Source organism: Pan troglodytes, chromosome 16 (genome assembly GCF_028858775.2).
Source record: "Pan troglodytes isolate AG18354 chromosome 16, NHGRI_mPanTro3-v2.0_pri, whole genome shotgun sequence".
Lineage (NCBI taxonomy): Eukaryota > Metazoa > Chordata > Mammalia > Primates > Hominidae > Pan > Pan troglodytes.
Window position 1 is genome coordinate 12,101,912 of NC_072414.2, and position 19,122 is coordinate 12,121,033.

The following is a 19,122-nucleotide window of genomic DNA, read 5'->3' on the forward strand; positions in this document are numbered from 1 at the left end:
TTCCTTACACCTCCCTCCCATTGGCCAAAGCAAGCTTGATGGCCGAGCGGCAAATCAGGGGTGAGGGAGAATAGTCTTCTCATTGAATCATACAGGAACGATAATGGACCTTAACGGGCAAATCAAAAACATTGGACTTTTTCATTTCTTGGGAGTAATATCAACTCAGTGTGATAATGTCGTGTTTACCATTATTGCAGTCTCCCTGCAGTAATGTTATCACTCCTTATTTAACTATCTCTTGTCTGTCTTCCTTGTGAAGCTAGAGAGCTTAGCATAATAAACGCTTAGCACATAATATCCAGTAAATACTGTTTGAATGGATGGATAAAGTAATTGAGGGGCTAGGTGGACAGGGAGTTTAAGTTGCTTTGGTTAAAAGCCAGTGTCTCATAACTTGAAGAACGGAAAAACATGGCTAGTTAGGGTCCTGACTGAATTGCAGATTAGTTTTGGAACTCAGAAGTTAAATTGTGGGACTAAAAATCCCAAGATGTGCTAGAAAGCTGGTCTGGCAGTTAGAACCAATCATAAACCTTGTTGCTAAAAACTATTTTTTCTCTGCTATCCACACTGTGCTTTAGTTCATCTGTCAACTGAGTTTATGAGTTGGCCATTTGGAAAAACAATTGCAGTCTTTGGTAAGCCTCTGCTTCCTGTCTGGCCTCGAGGATTGAGCCCTCCAGATACCATGGTCCTCATGTTCTCCAAAGGCCACCGGTACCATACTGCACGCCCCAGCAGACACCTCTCTGCAAGAATTGTTACCCTCTGATAAATAATGTGAAATCTGCCTTCTCTCAGCACATCCCTGAATAGGCTAAATAAATAAATTAGCATATGCTTATGTGCACCTATTGCTAAGAAGAAAATGTATGGGTGAGAAAATTTTGAGTTTCTTTGTATAGATTATTCAAAAGGACACATTTGAGAACCTGATAAATGTATTTCCAAACTAGATTTGTATATTGTTATGCCTAATTTTTTCTGCAGAATTTTTTTTTCTTATCAGAAAGTTTTATTAAGGCTAGAAACATTTTTTTGAAAATATGGGATCAGAGTTTATGAAATCAGTTTAAACTTGGTTTTATAGCATGATCCTATCTTTTGCCATAATTTGAAGAAATATACAGGTTGGTGCTAAATTTAAATAATAAATATTATCAATATTAGTAATGGAGCTATTTTTTCTTTAGGAGAAGAGAAATGGAGTAAAATTTTGAATTGCATGTGAGCTGTCATGAGCATTCTGTGAAAACCACATTTTATTTTTTATTGTTTAGGTTTGAAGACTGCTTCATTCTGCCTCTAGTACCAGCGGTTTCTCTGTTCTGTGATCAATGTGATTCACAGGAACTCCTTAAGTAACAAACGAAATGAGCCAGGGGCGTGGAAAATATGACTTCTATATTGGTCTGGGATTGGCTATGAGCTCCAGCATTTTCATTGGAGGAAGTTTCATTTTGAAAAAAAAAGGCCTCCTTCGACTTGCCAGGAAAGGCTCTATGAGAGCAGGTAGGTTATGCCTTATGTGACTTTGAAGTGACCTCAGTGTCTACCTACATGCACAGGTTCTTTGTACAAGACCACATCTTCATTCCTCATGAGTGTATTTGAAACTTTGAATTGTTCAAGAGTTCCAAATGTTTACAAAGTTGATGTTTGGTTATTCATATTGAGAAAAGAAGTGAGAAGATGTCATAATTAGTTAACTACTCAGTCCTGCAGTTATCATCAAAATGGAAACAGGGACCAATGCCCAAGTAATATCCAACCTTTTCTTTAAATTTTGATATGTCTGCAGGGAAGGAAATAAGAGTCCATGGTTAGGCCGGGCGTGGTGGCTCATGCCTGTAATCCCAGCACTTTGGGAGGCTGAGGCGGGTGGATCACCTGAGGTCAGGAGTTCGAGACCAGCCTGGCCAACATGGTGAAACCCCATCTCTACTGAAAATACAAAAATTAGCCGGGCATGGTGGCCTGGCCTATAGTCCCAGCTACTCAGGAGGATGAGGCAGGAGAATCGCTTGAACCCGGGAGGCAGAGGTTGCAGTGAGCCAAAATGGCACCACTGCACTCCAGCCTGGGTGACAGAGTGAGACTCCGTCTAAAAAAAAAAAAAAAAAAAAACCATGGTTAAAATCAGAATTTATTAAAGGCTGGGATCTTTTGTCCATGATAGTAGACGTTCTGACTTTGAACTTTGACATTTTGGCAGGAAGGAAAGACAGGGCTTCCCCAGCTTGAAGAGTATCCAGTTTAGTGAACTTCGGCTGGTGTAGGTTGTTTCTCTAGAAATCACTGACAAGTCACAAGACCCTGCGGGGTAATCAGGATGATTGGCCCTGCCCTGACTCCTCTATCAGGGACACTCGTGGTAGCTCCCGGTGTTAAGTGGTGTTACGGTCACATTCCATCATTCTATCCTGGCTTCATTTTTAGACCTGATTGGACCTTATGAGGAGAGCTGCCTTGGCAGGAAACAGTACCACCCTTCTGTCTTCCCTGTGCCATCTCTGTGGCTAAACCTAATTCAGCAGTCAGAAAAACATGAAATGATAGCCTCTATGGGGTTCAGTGGACAGAGGAGAAACTGTCAGCATCTACTGCTTGTTCCCCTAGTCCCTGATGCTTGGTCCTAAGAGGTGCTCTCACTGTTCATGATGGATATGCTTGTAAAGGATTCATTCACCTTGGCAAGATAATCATTAAGAAATTGTCAGAGAAATCCCGAGTCATGCAGAAACCTTTATTTAAAGGAGTAACTGAGATATTTAAAAATCTGTCATTACTAATAGTTATAATTTATACAAGAGTCTTACAGTCTTCCAAAGATGTGAAATATTTCTTCATTCACAGGTCAAGGTGGCCATGCATATCTTAAGGAATGGTTGTGGTGGGCTGGACTGCTGTCAAGTATGTATAAAGAACATTGCAAGAAAAATATGATAGCTGTATATTAAAATATTTGCATATGGTATTATAGCCTCATTACTAGCAAGTTTTAAAGGTTTAAACTTTCTTTTTTTTTTTTCTTTTTTTTTTTTGAGACAGAGTCTCACTCTGTCACCCAGGCTGGAGTGCAGTGGCGTGATCTTGGCTCAGTGCAACCTCCGCCTCCTGGATTCAAGCGATTCTCCTGCCTCAGCCTCCCGAGTAGTTGGGATTACAGGCGTGCCACCACCACGCCCAGCTAATTTTTTGTATTTTTAGTAGAGACGGGGTTTCACTGTGTTGGTCAGGCTGGTCTCGAACTCCTGACCTCAGGTGATTCACCTGCCTTGCCCTCCCAAAGTGCTGGGATTACGGGCGTGAGCCACCGCACCCGGCCTACTTTTTTCATTTTTGTGAGTACTTAGTAGGTACTTACAGGGTACATGAGATACTTTGATAAAGGCATGCAATTCATAATAATTGCATTATGGTATCCATGGGTTATCCATCCCCTCAACAATTTATCCTTTGCGGGACAAACAATCCAGTTAGTCCTTTTTTTTTGTTTTTGAGATGGAATCTTGCTCTGTCGCCAGGCTGTAATGCAGTGGCCCATCTCGGCTCACTGCAGCCTTCGCCTCCCGGGTTCAAGCGATTATCCTGCCTCATCCTCCTGAGTAGCTGAGACTACTGGTGCGCACCACTATGCCCAGCTAATTTTTGTATTTTTAGTAGAGACGGATTCACACGTTGGCCAGGCTGGTCTCGATCTCTTGACCTCGTGATCCGCCCACCTTGGCCTCCCAAAGTGCTGGGATTACAGGCGTGAGCCACCATGCCCTGCCGTTATTTATTTATTTATTTTTTGAGACACAGTCTTGCTCTGTTGCCAGGCTGGAGTGTAGTGGCACCATCTTGGCTCACTGCAACCTCTGCCTCCTGGGTTGAAGCGATTCTCCTGCCTCATCCTCCTGAGTAGCTGGACTACAGGTGTGCGCCACCAAGCCCAGCTAATTTTTGTATTTTTAGTAGGGAAGGGGTTTCACCATGTTGCCCAAGATGGTCTCGATCTCCTGACCTTGTGATCTGTCTGCCTCAGCCTCCCAAAGTGCTGGGATTACAGGTGTGAGCCACCGTGCCTGGCCTCTTAGTTATTTTTAAATGTACAATTAAATTATTATTGGGCCGGGCGCGGTGGCTCACACCTGTAATCCCAGCACTTTGGGAGGCCAAGGCGGGTGGATCACTTGAGGTCAAGAGTTCAAGACCAGCCTGGCCAACATGGTGAAACCCCGTCTCTACTAAAAATAGCAAAAATTAGCCGGGCGTGGTGGCAGGCGCCTGTAATCACAGCTACTCGGGAGGCTGAGGCCCGAGAATCGCTTGAAACTGGGAGGTGGAGGTTGCAGTGAGCTGATAACTGCACCACTGCACTCCAGCCTGGGTGATAGAGTGAGACTCAGTCTCAAAAAACAAAACAAAAAAAATTATTATTGACTGTAGTCACCCTGTTGTGCTATCAAATACTTGATGTTATTCACCAGGTATTCAAGTCTTTCTATTTGTCGTACCCTCATAGTGCATTTAAATGGAACGACAAGGCTTTTTTTTACCCATCTGATTAAAACATGTTAGCCTGTGCATGTTTAAAATTTCTGCTCAATTTAAGGTAATTTTGAAAGTTAAGAGGAGAATTCTGTTTTAATTTGTTGCCCCTCCATTTGTTCTCATTCCAAATTAAAAAGAGGTATGTATTTGATAAGACTTACCAAATAAAAATACAAAAAATCACCATGCCTATTTTGGTAATAATTTTTAAAAAGGCATGTGGAAAACAATTATTCTGGGCCGGGCGTGGTGGCTCATGCCTGTAATCCCAGCACTTTGGGAGCCCGAGGTGGGTGGATCACCTGAGGTCAGGAGTGAGACCAGCCTGACCAACATGGAGAAACCTCGTCTCTAGTAAAAAAAAAAAAAAAACAAAAGAATTAGCTGGGCATGGTGGTGCATGCCTGTAATCCCAGCTACTCGGGAGGCTGAGGCAGGAGAATCGCTTGGACCTGAAAGGCGGAGGTTACAGTGAGCTGAGATTGTGCCGTTGCACTCCATCCTGGGCAACAAGAGTGAAACTGTCTCAAAAAAAAAAAAAATATTCTGAAGACACTGAGCCTTGACTGACTGTTCAGTCAACAAATACTTATTGATCATGTCTTGTATGCCAGGCATTGTTCTAGGTGCTGGAGATACATCAGTGAGAGGAAAAGACTGAAAAATCTCCACCCACATGAAGCTTACATTCTAGGTGGGAGACATTAAACAAGATAAAGAAGTTAAGATGTGTTTATGTGCCTGTGCGTGATGATAAATGGGAAGGAGAAGGAGTGAAGTCGGAAGGAGTGTTGTGAAATGGAGGATAGATAGGTTTATTAATTAGGATGTTAGATCTGCAGCCAGGGCCAGCCTCGCTGAAAGGTATTTGGGTAGAAGATGTAAAGGAAGCGAGTGATCTGCCCATATGATATTTGGGGGAGAAACCCTTGAAGCAGGAGGAAACTGTAACTGTGAAGGCCACGAGCGGGGAGCATGCCAGGCCAATTAACGTGTGATACATAGCCCTCAGTGACTCCCCTCCTGGTATTCACACCTTTCTCTAATCCCCTTTCACAGTGAATTAGTGCAGTTCAAAACGGTGCGATCCAAGAATACCACAGAAGTGATGATGTGTGTCTTCTGAGGTGAAGCTGAGAGAGGCATTGCAGCTTTTTCCTGATTCCTTGGATTGCTCACTTTGAGGGAAGCCAGCTGCTGTGCTCTGAGGACACTCAGGCAGCCGTGGAGAGCTCCCCAGGCTCTCACTGTGCCAGGACCTACTTGCCAGTCCTGTGAGTGAGCTACCTTGGCTCACCTGTTGTGTATTAAAAAATACACAACAATAGTCAGTTGGAAGGGAAAAAATGGATGAAGAGTTCTAAGGTTCTGGCATTATCCAGAAGGAAATAAAGCTAAATATTAATATTAGACTTCACAGGTTAAGCATACACGTAATTTCTAGAGTATTCAGTTAAAAAAAAAGAAGATCGTGTATAATTTCCTAATTAGTTAAAAAGCTTTCTCCAAGCTTTTTTTTTTTTCTTTTTAAGAAGTCAGTCATACATAAATAGAAATTAGATAGTAGAGAGTATCCTGGATAAAAAGATATTTGAGACATTGCAGCCAAATTCCTTGATTGAATTTTAACGGTAACCATATTTAAGACATTTTAGGAATTAAAGAAGAAAGAGTTTAGTTTAACAAGAGAAGAAAAAGGCAAATTGTAGAGTGTAAATGAAGATAATTGTAATATGTTTAACCAATAAAAGATTTACATCTGAAATATATAAAGAATTACCTTAAATCAATTAGAGAAAACAGGATAAACTTTAACAGCTACTTCCCTAAAAGATTTCATAGGGTTAATAAACAAATGAAAATGGGAAATGCAAATTGAAAGCATAACAGAATCATCCCATACTCCTAACAGATCAGCAGGGAGAATGTGGAGCCAAGGGAGCTCTCATACGCTGCTAAATGAAAATGGGCATAACTTTTGGAAAAAGCAGTAGCCAAGAGGGATCCTTTTGTGAGATCATGCCTCTGCCCTGCGTAGGATTCCTCAGTAGCTTTTCAATTTAGATAATTCCTTAGTGGGACTTAATTTCCCAGTGTTCTAAAATTTCTTATCCGACAGCCCATATCTAATGCCATGACACATAGTAGGATACCTTCTTTCATCACCAGCACTTTATTCTTTTCCCTCACTGTTTTTCTTCATAACACTTTTAACCTCTTGGCACATGTGCTTGGTTTGTCTGTCTTCCCTCACTAAAAGTTTTATGAGAGGCTGGGCGTGGTGGCTCATGCCTGTAATCCCAGCACTTTGGGAGGCTGAGGTGGGTGGATCACCTTAGGTCAGGAGTTCAAGACCAGCCTGACCAACATGGTGAAACCCTGTCTCTACTAAAAATACAAAAATCAGCCGGGTGTGGTGGCGGGTGCCTGTAATCCCAGCTACTTGGGAGGCTGAGGCAGGAGAATCGCTTTAACTTGGGAGGTGGAGGTTGTAGTGAGCCAAAATCACGCACGCCATTGCAGTGCAGCCTGGGCGACAGAGCGAGACTCTGTCTCAAAAAAAAAAAAAAAAAGTTTTATCAGAGCAATGTCTTTGTTTTGCACCCTGCTGTATATCCTGATTCTAGAACAGGACCTGGTGTATAGCATGATTTGCATTTTTAAAAAGAGCAAGCTGGGCACGGTGGCTCACGCCTATAATCCCAGTACTTTGGGAGGCTGAGGTGGGTGGATCATTTGAGGTCAGGAGTTCAAGATCAGCCTGGTCAACATGGTGAAACCCCGTCTCTACTAAAAATATAAAAATTACCTGGGTATGGTGGCGCCCGCCTGTAGTCCCAGCTACTCGGGAGGCCGAGGCAGGAGAATTGCTTGAACCCGGGAGGTGGAGGTTGCAGTGAGCTGAGATCGTGCCACTGCATTCCAGCCTGGGCGATAGAGCAAGACTCCATCTCAAAAAAAAAAGGACCAAATGAAAAGGACTTGGGGGAAGAGTACCTTTACCTTCATGTCGGCTTCTTCTCAGTGATTTTTATTTACTGTCCTGGGATATAAGTATCTATTTAAAATTTTTATTAAAATGCCTTATGTCAGCATGAGCTAGATTTCTTCCGTTAGATTTACAGATATGTGTTGTTTCTAGAATGTTTCTAATTGACTTGGACTCTTACTGTAATAGAAATTTACAGACCCATAACCCTTATTAATAAATTGGAGAGGCTGGGCGCAGTGGCTCACGTCTGTAATCCCAGCACTTTGGGAGGCCGAGGCGGGCAGATCATGAGGTCAGGAGATCCAGACCATCCTGGCTAACACGGTGAAACTCCGTCTCTACTAAAAATACAAAAAAATTAGCTGGGCATGGTGGCGAGTGCCTGTGGTCCCAGCTACTTGGGAGGCTGAGGCAGGAGAATGGCGTGAACCCAGGAGGCGGAGCTTGCAGTGAGTTGAGATCACACCACTGCACTGCAGCCTGGGCGACAGAGTGAGACTCCGTCTCAAAAAAATAAAAATAATAAATTGGAAAAATATGGAGGTTACTAAATACAGTTGAAATAATATATAGATAGTGCATAAAATGCCGGCATTTCCAAGTTGAGTACATACATTGTTACCTGAGTTTTTCTTTTGTTGTCTGTCTCTAAGTGGGAGCTGGTGAGGTGGCCAACTTCGCTGCGTATGCGTTTGCACCAGCCACTCTAGTGACTCCACTAGGAGCTCTCAGCGTGCTAGTAAGGTAAGGACACGTTTTTCATGTAGAAACAGTAGTCGGTATCTTAGTTTCTAAAATATTCAGTACCATCTAATTAAATGTGTTCAACACAATTTACATTTCAACAACCTGGAGAACTTCGCTTTTTACACTACGTAGTAATTGCTTTTAAAAAGTTATTTCTGTGCATAGGCAGGCTATTGATTTGTGGGAGAAAATGCTTTGTCTTGCTTGTATTCAGAGCCAGTACTAGTTCTACTTCGATTTCAGTTTTTTAATATTCAAAGTTGGCTGGGAACAGTGGCTCATGCCTGTAATCCCAGCATTATGGGAGGCCAAGACGGGTGGATCACCTGAGGTCAGAAGTTTGAGACCAGCCTAACATGGTAAAACCCTGTCTCTACTAAAAATACAAAAATTAGCTGGGCGTGGTGGCGGGCACCTGTAGTCCCAGCTACTCAGGAGGCTGAGACAGGAGAATGGCTTGAACGCAGGAAGCGGAGGTTGCAATGACCCGAGATAGCACCACTGCACTCCACCCTGGGCTATAGAGCGAGACTCTGTCTCAAAAAATAAATAAATAAAAAATAAGTAAAATTCAAAGTTACACTCATCCCAATATTTATCATTCAGTGCATGTGCACTTTGGTAGGGTCTGGTTGGTAATGAGTAGATTTCTTTTTCTTTTTTTTTTTTTTTTGAGGCGGAGTCTTGCTGTGTCGCCCACGCTGGAGTGCAGTGGCACGATCTCGGCTCCCTGCAAGCTCCACCTCCCGGGTTCACACCATTCTCCTGCCACAGCCTCCCGAGTAGCTGGGACTACAGGCACCCGCCACCACACCTGGCTAATGTTTTGTATTTTTAGTAGAGATGTGGTTTCACCATGTTAGCCAGGATGGTCTCGATGTCCTGACCTCGTGATCCACCCGCCTTGGCCTCCCAAAGTGTTGGGATTACAGGCGTGAGCCACTGTGCCCGGCCAATGAGTAGATTTGCATGCCTGGCCTGGAGTGCTTGTTTTGAATGAGTGATCTGAGATTTGTCCCATTTCTGCTTTGTAATGATTAGCCCAAACAACTAAGCCCATATTGATGTCTGGATCTTGGTTACTATTCCCAAAGTAGATTCACTGATTTTTATCTGTTTTTTTTTTCCCCAAAAAAACTATATGTAAAACAGGGTTATGGTATAAGTCATTGCCCTTTACCCTTAATTTTCTTTGTAGTATTTTGTTACTGTATTTATTGGTTTATGCTGTATTTTCTTTTTAGGTCTAGATAAAACTAGCTACAAGTTATTAAAACCTGATAATGTAATAGGCAAATTATATACAATTAACAACATAAGAGGGGTGCATGCATCAACCAATAGGAATAAGTTGAGTAAATTCTAAGCACTGGTGGTTTGGATAGAGATTCTTTTTTTTTTTTTTTCCTTTGGAGATGGAGTTTCACTGTGTCACCCAGGCTGGAGTGCAGTGGCGCGATGTCAGCTCACTGCAACCTCTGCCTTCTAGGTCCTGCCCCAGCCTCCCGAGTAGCTGGGATTACAGGATGCCCGCCACCATGCCTGACTGATTTTTGTATTTTTAGTAGAGATGGGGTTTCACCATGTTGGCCAGGCTGGGCTTGAACTCCTGACCTGAGGTGACCCGCGCACCTTGGCCTCCCAAAGTGCTGGGATTACAGGCGTGAGGCACTCTGCCTGGCCTGGATATAGGTTCTTAATTAGGATATAAATTTATACAAATTTGTTCTTTATTATAAATTTCATACTGACTTCTTGCAGTGGAAAGATGGTAAGTATACAGGTGTAGTGTATGATGAAGCAGATGATTCCCTAGAAATGTTTACATTTTATGATGAAATGTATACTTTTTTTTCCTTGGCGAAAGCCAGAATCTTCATAAGTTCACAGTGTTTTAGTTTGATTTCAGTGATTTAAATTACGAGTATTATTGATATTTGAAAAAGGAAAGTAGCTGATTATTTTAAAGTTCTCAATTTTTTTTCCTCCACATTTTAGTGCCATTCTTTCTTCATACTTTCTCAATGAAAGACTTAATCTTCATGGGAAAATTGGGTGTTTGCTAAGTATTCTAGGATCTACAGTTATGGTCATTCATGCTCCAAAGGAAGAGGAGATTGAGACTTTAAATGAAATGTCTCACAAGCTAGGTGATCCAGGTAAGAAAAAAGTCTTATTAGTCTTACTGTATTTTACTTTTTAACTTAGTTTTTACTTTAATCGAAATTTGATGAGCACATAAGGAGAGAAATTATTCCACCTGGTAGAAGAACAAATTGTCGTCATGTTCCCTGCTCCCTCCTATCAATCCCAAGCCTGTGTTTCTACTGTTCTTTAACTCTGTGTTTGTAAGTAGTGTGCGTATATTGCTACTACTTACTTCCTTAGCTTTAGGCATTATCTGTTTTACCTTTTATTTACTGTACCTATATAGTTTTCTTGAGATTATTTGTTTACATTATCATTGATACATAACTTTTATTGTCATCTTAGTCTTTATTATGGTTGTTGTTCCTTTCCTGTATAATTTAAGTTTTTCCAGAAGTAATAATCATCTTGTTTGTGTAGTTTTTTATGAATCGATCAATGTATCATGAAACTCTTCCCCAGTTGACTAATTCTACTCTCAGTAATTTCAAACAAAGAGGTATTCTTTGTTTCATCTCTTTTGGAAATTTCTCTCAGTGCCTTCTGTGTGGCCTCAATCTAGGCGAGTGTCTCCAGGCTGCCAGCACAGCTGTTATCTGCATTTCTCTTCAGCAGCATCCTGGGGATTCCCTTCAGTTTGCTTTTTCTTGGATCCCTTATTTCCAGAATCCTGGGTTTGTGCCTTCATTTTGGTGGTGCCACTCTAGAGGAGACAAGAAAGGGCATGAAGAGATGAGATTTTTTGAGACCTTGTTTATCTCAAAATGTTTTTAACCTATTGTGACCACCGTCTTCTCATTTCTGATGTTGCTGTTGAGAAATTGAACAGTTTATCTCTTATCTTTTATATGCGACCAATTTTTTGTTTCTGGAAGCATGTAGGATGTTCTCTTTCCCCACAATGTCTGAAATTTCCCACTGACATGCCTAGAGATGGGTCCATTTTTGTCCATTATGCTGGGTGCCTGATGGTTCATTTTATTTTGAGACAGGGCCGTGTTGCCCAGGCTGGAATGCAGTGATGTGATCTCAGCTCAATGCAACCTCCTCCTCCCATCTCAGCCTTCCAAGTAGCTGGGACTGCAGGCGTGTGCCACCATGCCTGGCTAATTTTTTTTGTTTGTTTGGTAGAAACAAGGTTTTACCATGTTGGCCAGGTTGGTGTCGAACTCCTGATCACAAGTGATCCGCCCACCTTGGTCTCCCAAAGTGTTGGGATTACAGGTGTGAGCCACCATGCCCCGCCTGATGGGTCTCTTTTTTTTTTTTTTTTTTTTTTTTTTTGAGACAGAGTTTTGTTCTTCTTGCTCAGGCTGGCGTGCAATGGCGTGATCTCGGCTCACTGCATCCTCCGCCTCTTGGGTTCAAGTTATTCTCCTGCCTCAGCCTCCCAAGTAGCTGGGATTACAGGCGCCCACCACCACGCCCAGCTAATTTTTGTATTTTTAGTAGAGACAGGGTTTCACCAGGTTGGCCAGGCTGGTCTCGAATTCCTGACCTCAGGTGATCCACCTGCCTCGGCCTCCCAAAGTGCTGGGATTACAGGTGTGAGCTACTGTGCCTGGCCTGATCTGAAAATTTATGTCTGACTCTTGGGAACTGAATTGAATACTCCTTTGATATTCTTGTTTGCTCTTTGTGAGATTCTTATTCATCTGTTTATTGCAGTTCCTGACCTAGATCATTAATTTTCTTATCTTTTCTTTCCCTCATTTTACCATTTTGTCTTTTTGCTCTGCCTTTGGGGAGATTTTCTGTTTTTTCTTCCAGCCCTTCTGAGTTTTTATTTCTGCGGTTATATTGTTAATTTCTAAGAGTTTCTTGCCTCTGTTCTTTGATTCCTAGTTATTTTAAAGTCTTTGTCTGCTAACTTTAGTTTTAGAATTCTTTGTGGGCCTCCTTCTGTGGTGGTGTTTCTCTTTTGGCTTTTAGGCATTTGGTTTTGCGTTGGCATTTTTTAATTGAATGCTGGATGTAGGATATTAGAAGGTGTAGAGGTTTTAAGTGATGTTTTTTCTTCCTTCAGAGAGAATGTAAATTTCTTCTGGTAGGCAGAAAAGAATACAGTAGCTCACCTTCACCCTGAAGGTATTGTTTTAAGCTTTGTTGGGCCTAGTTTCTTTCTAGTTTGCCTTTATTCTTTTTTTTTTTTTTGGAGACAGTATCTCACTCTGTTGCCCAGGCTGGAGTGCAGTGGTGTGATCATGGCTCACTGCATCCTCTGCCTCTCGGGCTCAAGCGATCCTCCCACTTCAGCCTCCTGTGTAGCTGGGACTACAGGTGTGTGCCACCACATCTGGCTAATTTTTGTATTTTCTTTGTTTTTTTTTTTTGAGATGGAGTCTCGCTGTCACCCAGGCTGGAGCACAGTGGTGCAGTCTTGGCTCATTGCACCCTCTGCCTCCTGGGTTCAAGTGATTCTCCTGCTTTAGCCTCCCAAGTAGTTGCGATGACAGGCATGCGCCACCGTGCCTGGCCTAATTTTTGTATCTTTTTTTGGTAGAGACAGGGTTTTGTCATGTTGGCTGGGCTGGTCTCAACCTACTGGGCTCAAGTGATCCACCTCCGTCGGCCTCCCAAAGGGCTGGGATTACAGGCATGAGCCACCACACCTGGCTCAGTTTGCCTTTATTCTTATTCATAGCCCTTTGGCTCTCAACTGATAGCTTCAGATGTTGGTTTGGGCCCTTCCACCTGAGAAACTGAGAGCTCCAGGGTCTGCTCCTCAGTAACTTGAGACTCTGAAATCCCTGCTTAGTCCTGTGGCCTCCTGGCCGGGCTTTCTATTTGGCTCCTCTGACCTTGGCTGTGCAGCTTGTGTGCCAAGAAACACCGTAAGGGGAAATGCACACAGAAATTTGGGCTCACTACTCTATAGTTCCCTCCTTTCTGGGTCTTGTTCCATTCAGTCCCAGCTGCTTAGGCAGCCCCAAATTCCAACTTGTTTTTACCTAGTCCCCTTAAGCTTAGGCCGGTGTTGATTGGCCTTTATGCCATCTCACTCCTTGCATTAGTAATTGCCCCAAGGGAGAAGGCAGAGGTGAGTGTTGGGCTGATTCTTCTCTTTTCTCTGGATTTTGGCCCCTTAAGTCCTGGCTACTTTGATGGCTCTTTGATGCCCTCAAATAAATGTTTCTTTTTTGTTTGTTTGGGTTTTTTTGTTGTTGTAGATCCATCGTTTGTAAGTATTTGGGGTGCCAGGTCAGTCTGTTTCATTGTGTCTCTGAGGATATTAATAATAGTTTTTCTTGCTTTTCTGAGGATATTAGTAATTTTTTTGTTTTTTGAGGGACAGTTGTTTATTTTGAAGTTTTCCTCTGTCTACATGGGAGAAAGAGGCTTTGCACTTTTCTGTCTGTTTTGGCTTCTCTCCTGGTGGTCTTTGGCTATCTTTTTATTTTTTTGAGACAGAGTCTTGCTCTGTTGCCCAGGCTGGAGTGCAGTGGCGTGATCTTGGCTCACTGCAAGCTCCCCTCCCGGGTTCACGCCATTCTCCTGCCTCAGCCTCCCGAGTAGCTGGGACTACAGGCGCCCACTACCAGGCCCGGCTAATTTTTTGTATTTTTAGTAGAGACGGGGTTTCACCATGTTAGCCAGGATGGTCTCAATCTTCTGACCTCATGATCCGCCCGCCTCGGCCTCCCAAAGTGCTGAGATTACAGGCGTGAGTCACCATGCCCGGCCTGCTGTCCTCTGTTATGTAAAAGTTGGGCTGGTCAGATCCCCAGCAAAAAAAGCTTCCAGTTTCATGGCTGGCTGTGGGCATCCTGGGAATTGACTGGGGGGAAGGATTAATGCCTGGAGGCATGGTTGACCTCAGCTTCCTAAAACTCTGTGGCACGGGAGGGACAGTCTCCCAGAACTGGGCAGGAGTCTCCTTGTTTCTTGAATGGACTTTTCAGCCAGGCCTCACTTTCAATCTTGCCTTTACTCCACTTCAGAGGCACTTTGTATCTTTTGAGCATTCTGTGCCACAAACTAAATTGCTTTTTCATCTTTTATCATAGCGGATGTGTAGGATTCCGCTTTCTTGGATCTCTGTACCAGTTATTAGTTAGCCTTTGCTTTCTGACTTACGAAGGATTGTTATCTTCGGTCCTCTCTTTTTTCTTGAGACAGTCTCACTCTATTGCCCAGGCTGGAGTGCAGTGGCATGATCTCAGCTCATTGCAACCTCCACCTCCCAGATTCAAGCGATTCTCCTGTTTCAGCCTCCCAAGTAGCTGGCATTACAGGTGTCTGCCACCACGCCTGGCTAATTTTTGTATTTTTAGAAGAGATGAGGTTTCACCATGTTGGCCAGGCTGGTCTCGAACTCCTGACCTCAGGTGATCTGCCATCCTCGGCCTCCCAGTGCTGGGATTACAGGCGTGAGCCACCGCACCTGGCTTCTTGTTCTTAATCTTGTGTATTTGTGTCTTTAATAATCTATTACTGCTGGGCGCGGTGGCTCACACCTGTAATCCCAGCACTTTGGGAGGCCAGAGTGGGTGGATCACGAGGTCAGGAGATGGAGACCATCCTGACTAACATGGTGAAACCCCGTCTCTACTAAGAATACAAAAAATTAGCTGGGCATGTTGGCGGGCACCTGTAGTCCCAGCTACTCAGGAGGCTGAGGCAGGAGAATGGCGTGAACCCGGGAGGCGGAGCTTGCAGTGAGCTGAGATCGCACCACTGCACTCCAGCCTGGGCGACAGAGCAAGACTCTGTCTCAAAAAAAAAAATCCTATTACTGTGTATTTTATTAGTGGAATTTGAGGAAGGAAGAGTAAATTCATGTGACTTATCTGGGCCTCAGTTTCCTCATCCGAAAATGCAGGTGGTAGTATCCGTGATAACAGGGTAGTTGAGTGCAAATTGCTGAGAAAAATGCCTGGCCCACAGTGCTACACAGTTGTTGGCTATTATCATGCTGGCTTTAATTCTCCGTATTCAACCAGAACCCCAGTAGTATGTTTCAAGTTCTCCAGTTGACTTGCTCGTTACTCCAGCAGTTGTCCACAAATTTTAAAAAAGTTTACCCCTTTTAGGGAAAACTTGATGAAGAACTCTTGTTTTTGTGTTTTTTGTTTTTTTTAGCATCTATAAATTGTTGAACATTCAAGGCCACCTCATGGTTTCTCCTCCCTAGTTTCTGTCTCTGTTCTGATCCCACTGTCCCTCTTGCCTGGTGAGCTAGAGCACTTAAGTCAGCATAAAGTGCTGCTGCAAAAATGTTAGGGGTATAACAATTTGTGAATATGAAGCTCGCATTAATCTTCCAGTGTGTCCATCTAAGTAAATTTTTGTGGTTGCATTTCTGCTTGGTTGGGCTGCAAAATAAAGCTGATTTTTATTTCCAGGCCATACCTTTTCTCCCTATCAAGTTTATTATATTTTGTTTTGCATTCTGTGTTTAAGAACAACCAACCATTTGACTCATGTAACTTTTCTTTGCCTCCTCCAGGTTTTGTGGTCTTTGCAACCCTTGTGGTCATTGTGGCCTTGATATTAATCTTCGTGGTGGGTCCTCGCCATGGACAGACAAACATTCTTGTGTACATAACAATCTGCTCTGTGATCGGCGCGTTTTCAGTCTCCTGTGTGAAGGGCCTGGGCATTGCTATCAAGGAGCTGTTTGCAGGGAAGCCTGTGCTGCGGCATCCCCTGGCTTGGATTCTGCTGCTGAGCCTCATCGTCTGTGTGAGCACACAGATTAATTACCTAAATAGGGCCCTGGATATATTCAACACTTCCATTGTGACTCCAATATATTATGTATTCTTTACAACATCAGTTTTAACTTGTTCAGCTATTCTTTTTAAGGAGTGGCAAGATATGCCTGTTGACGATGTCATTGGTACTTTGAGTGGCTTCTTTACAATCATTGTGGGGATATTCTTGTTGCATGCCTTTAAAGACGTCAGCTTTAGTCTAGCAAGTCTGCCTGTGTCTTTTCGAAAAGACGAGAAAGCAATGAATGGCAATCTCTCTAATATGTATGAAGTTCTTAATAATGACGAAAGCTTAACCTGTGGAATCGAACAACACACTGGTGAAAATGTCTCCCGAAGAAATGGAAATCTGACAGCTTTTTAAGAAAGGTGTAATTAAAGGTTAATCTGTGATTGTTATGAAGTGAATTTGAATATCAGAATGTGTCTGAGAAAACATTGGTCTCAAATAATGTTCTTTAAAGGCAATCTTTTTAAAGATTTCACTAATTTGGAGCAAGAAATTACTTTTCTTATATTTAAACAATGGTAGCTCACTAAAATGACCTCAGCACATGACGATTTCTATTAACATTTTATTGTTGTAGAAGTGTTTTACATTTTCATCCCTTCTCCAAAAGCCGAATGCACTAATGACAGTTTTAAGTCTATGAAAATGCTTTATTTTTTCATTGGTGATGAAAGTCTGAAATGTGCATTTATCATCCCCACTCCATCAATCCCTGACCATGTAAGGCTTTTTTATTTAAAAAAAACAGAGTTATCCCAATACATTATCCTGTGATTTACCTTACCTACAAAAGTGGCTCCTGTTTGTTTGATGATTGGTTTTATTTTTGAAATATTTATTAAGGGAAAACTAAGTTACTGAATGAAGGAAACTCTCTCTTACAAAACAAAAAAAGGGGCAGAAATCACCCCAAGGAACGATTTCTCAGGTTGAGATGATCACCGTGAATCCGGCTTCCTCTGAGCATTCAATGGCCTTAGCACCTCATCAAGCCAGCACATCCTGCCTGCTGCTGCAGCCTGGCTGGGTTTATTCTTCAGTTACCCTAATCCCATGATGCCTGGAACCTTGATTACCGTTTTACATCAGCTCTTGTACTTTTCAGTATATTTTCATAATGAGTGAGTTATATTGTCATTTAGACTTTGAACAGCTCTGGGAAATAGAAGACTAGGGTTGTTTCTTAAATTTAGCTCATGTTATAATAAAAAGTTGAAATGAAGTTCTTATTCTAAGTAAGTCTGAATGCTTAGAACAAACTTAAAATGTTTATAGAATATGGTCTCTTTGTACCAAGTACTTTGCTTAAGAGCTCCTTTGGGCCACTACATATTTTGGTTTCTAGAAAATGTTTGTTTATGAAGAAGTTGATGGAAAATTGCAAACATATGCAGAAAAGGTAGGTAGAATAAAAAAGGTCTAATGAACTCCATTCAGCTTTGAACCTATCCACTCATAACCATTGACTGGCCTTTAAAAAAAAGTATTGGCAGAATTAATTTCCACCTAGGTGATGGGAAGAAAGTGTTCGCCTGTTCCAGCCTGTGGCTCCTGCCTGGAGGTTACCCAGTGGTGTGCCAGCGCCAAGCCATCACTCCCCGAGGGCCTCCCCTGCCAATGGTGCTGGTATCCCATGCAGCTCACCACTGGCTGCAATGGAAACTCCCTTTTTTCCAACTTACTTTATTATTGGCCTTCTAAGGAGCTGTTTTAGATGTTTTTTCTAACTGCCTCCTCCCATGCCATTTTAATACTACAGATGTACTACATATCTGTTTATATACTGTACCTACATCTGTGCTTTGTACATAAAAGAACCAGTTTTCTCCCCCTTGAGGACAGAGACTCGTTTGAACATGCATAGGTTAATAAATAATAAATTCTTAACATTTTATAGCACTTGAGATTGTCTTATACCTAAGGTATTACATATTTGGTATATAATTAAGCCTTATAAAACTTGGTAATTAAGTTACAGTAATTTTTCATCCTATTCTGTAGTTTCTAAGATAAGCACAGCTACCACCTCTAAATCTGCAGCAGAATGCTGGCCCCAGGGTTATTAATTCACATTACCAAAAGCATTTTTAGGGAACTTTTTATAAAGAAAGAATAATTGTTTGTTAGGCTTCATGTCACTTGAGTGAGTTTGGCAGTGTAACAGGATGGTTCATACACTTACTTACTACTTTTCTGTGCCGTGCATCATATGCTTCTGGACAGTTTCCAAAGGCCTCCGGAAAAGTAGGCGAGGCCCGCTTTTTATGGCAACTTGGCATCCATAGAAAATTTTAAAATTGGTGAAGGTTGCAATACTCCAAATAATATAAAATGACTGCCAGGCTACAACATAAAGTGAGTTCAGTTAATCATGCTGGACTTGTGTTTTTCTGTAGTATTCATCTACAATAAACAGGCATAGCATTTTTTTCCATTCAGTTAGGATTTTCAGAACCTCATTGCCTTAGTACTTTTTAAAATATGGCTTTAGTTTCTCAAACATGTTCATGACTCTACTGGTAGTCTAGACCGATTGTTTTTCATTCTGACAGATCATGTAGACCAGCTCCAGCCATGTGAGCCTTGTGGATCGGGGACAGCTGAAGGCTGGACTCGGTGCTCCCGGTCCCTTTGTGCAGCACCCACTGGGCCTGACTGATCTCCTCCCACATTGCTGGCCTCGTCCAGGTCATGGGCACAGGTAACAGAGAGGCACTGAGTAGCCTCTTCATATCCAGATTGGAGCAGCCAACACGGCCGTTTTACACCTCATTTGCCTGCGGAACCCTAAATATAAAGCTAAACCTGTGCTGGTGAGGTGAGCGGTATATGGGATGGTGTCACGGTCCCATCCCACCTCAGCCTTAGAGGTGACCTCCATCCCAGCTGGCCCGGTATGTGAGTTCAGGTTAGAGTTCCTTGCTAAGCCAGGCAGCACAGGGTTAGAGTAAATAAATGAACACAAA

The 19,122-nt window shown here is 42.6% G+C and overlaps 1 protein-coding gene across 50 annotated transcripts in view; it reads left to right on the plus strand.

Moving 5' to 3' along the window:
- Positions 1 to 17,378, plus strand: part of NIPA2 (NIPA magnesium transporter 2) — a 30,051-nt gene extending 12,673 nt beyond the window's left edge. For 16 of the 50 annotated variants that reach the window (XM_016927745.4, XM_016927748.4, XM_054667302.2 and 13 more), the window contains 5 exons: positions 1,284 to 1,515; positions 2,860 to 2,916; positions 8,188 to 8,278; positions 10,280 to 10,440; positions 15,879 to 17,378. In XM_016927745.4, coding sequence (XP_016783234.1) covers positions 1,377 to 1,515; positions 2,860 to 2,916; positions 8,188 to 8,278; positions 10,280 to 10,440; positions 15,879 to 16,510 — 1,080 coding nt within the window. In that variant the 5' untranslated portion in view covers positions 1,284 to 1,376 and the 3' untranslated portion in view covers positions 16,511 to 17,378. Of the gene's footprint in view, positions 1 to 584; positions 880 to 1,283; positions 1,516 to 2,859; positions 2,917 to 5,156; positions 5,237 to 8,187; positions 8,279 to 10,279; positions 10,441 to 15,878 lie in introns of all 50 variants that reach the window. The other 34 variants (XM_063794642.1, XM_063794644.1, XM_063794638.1 and 31 more) reach the window with 4 other exon arrangements.
- Positions 17,379 to 19,122: the final 1,744 nt, after the last annotated feature.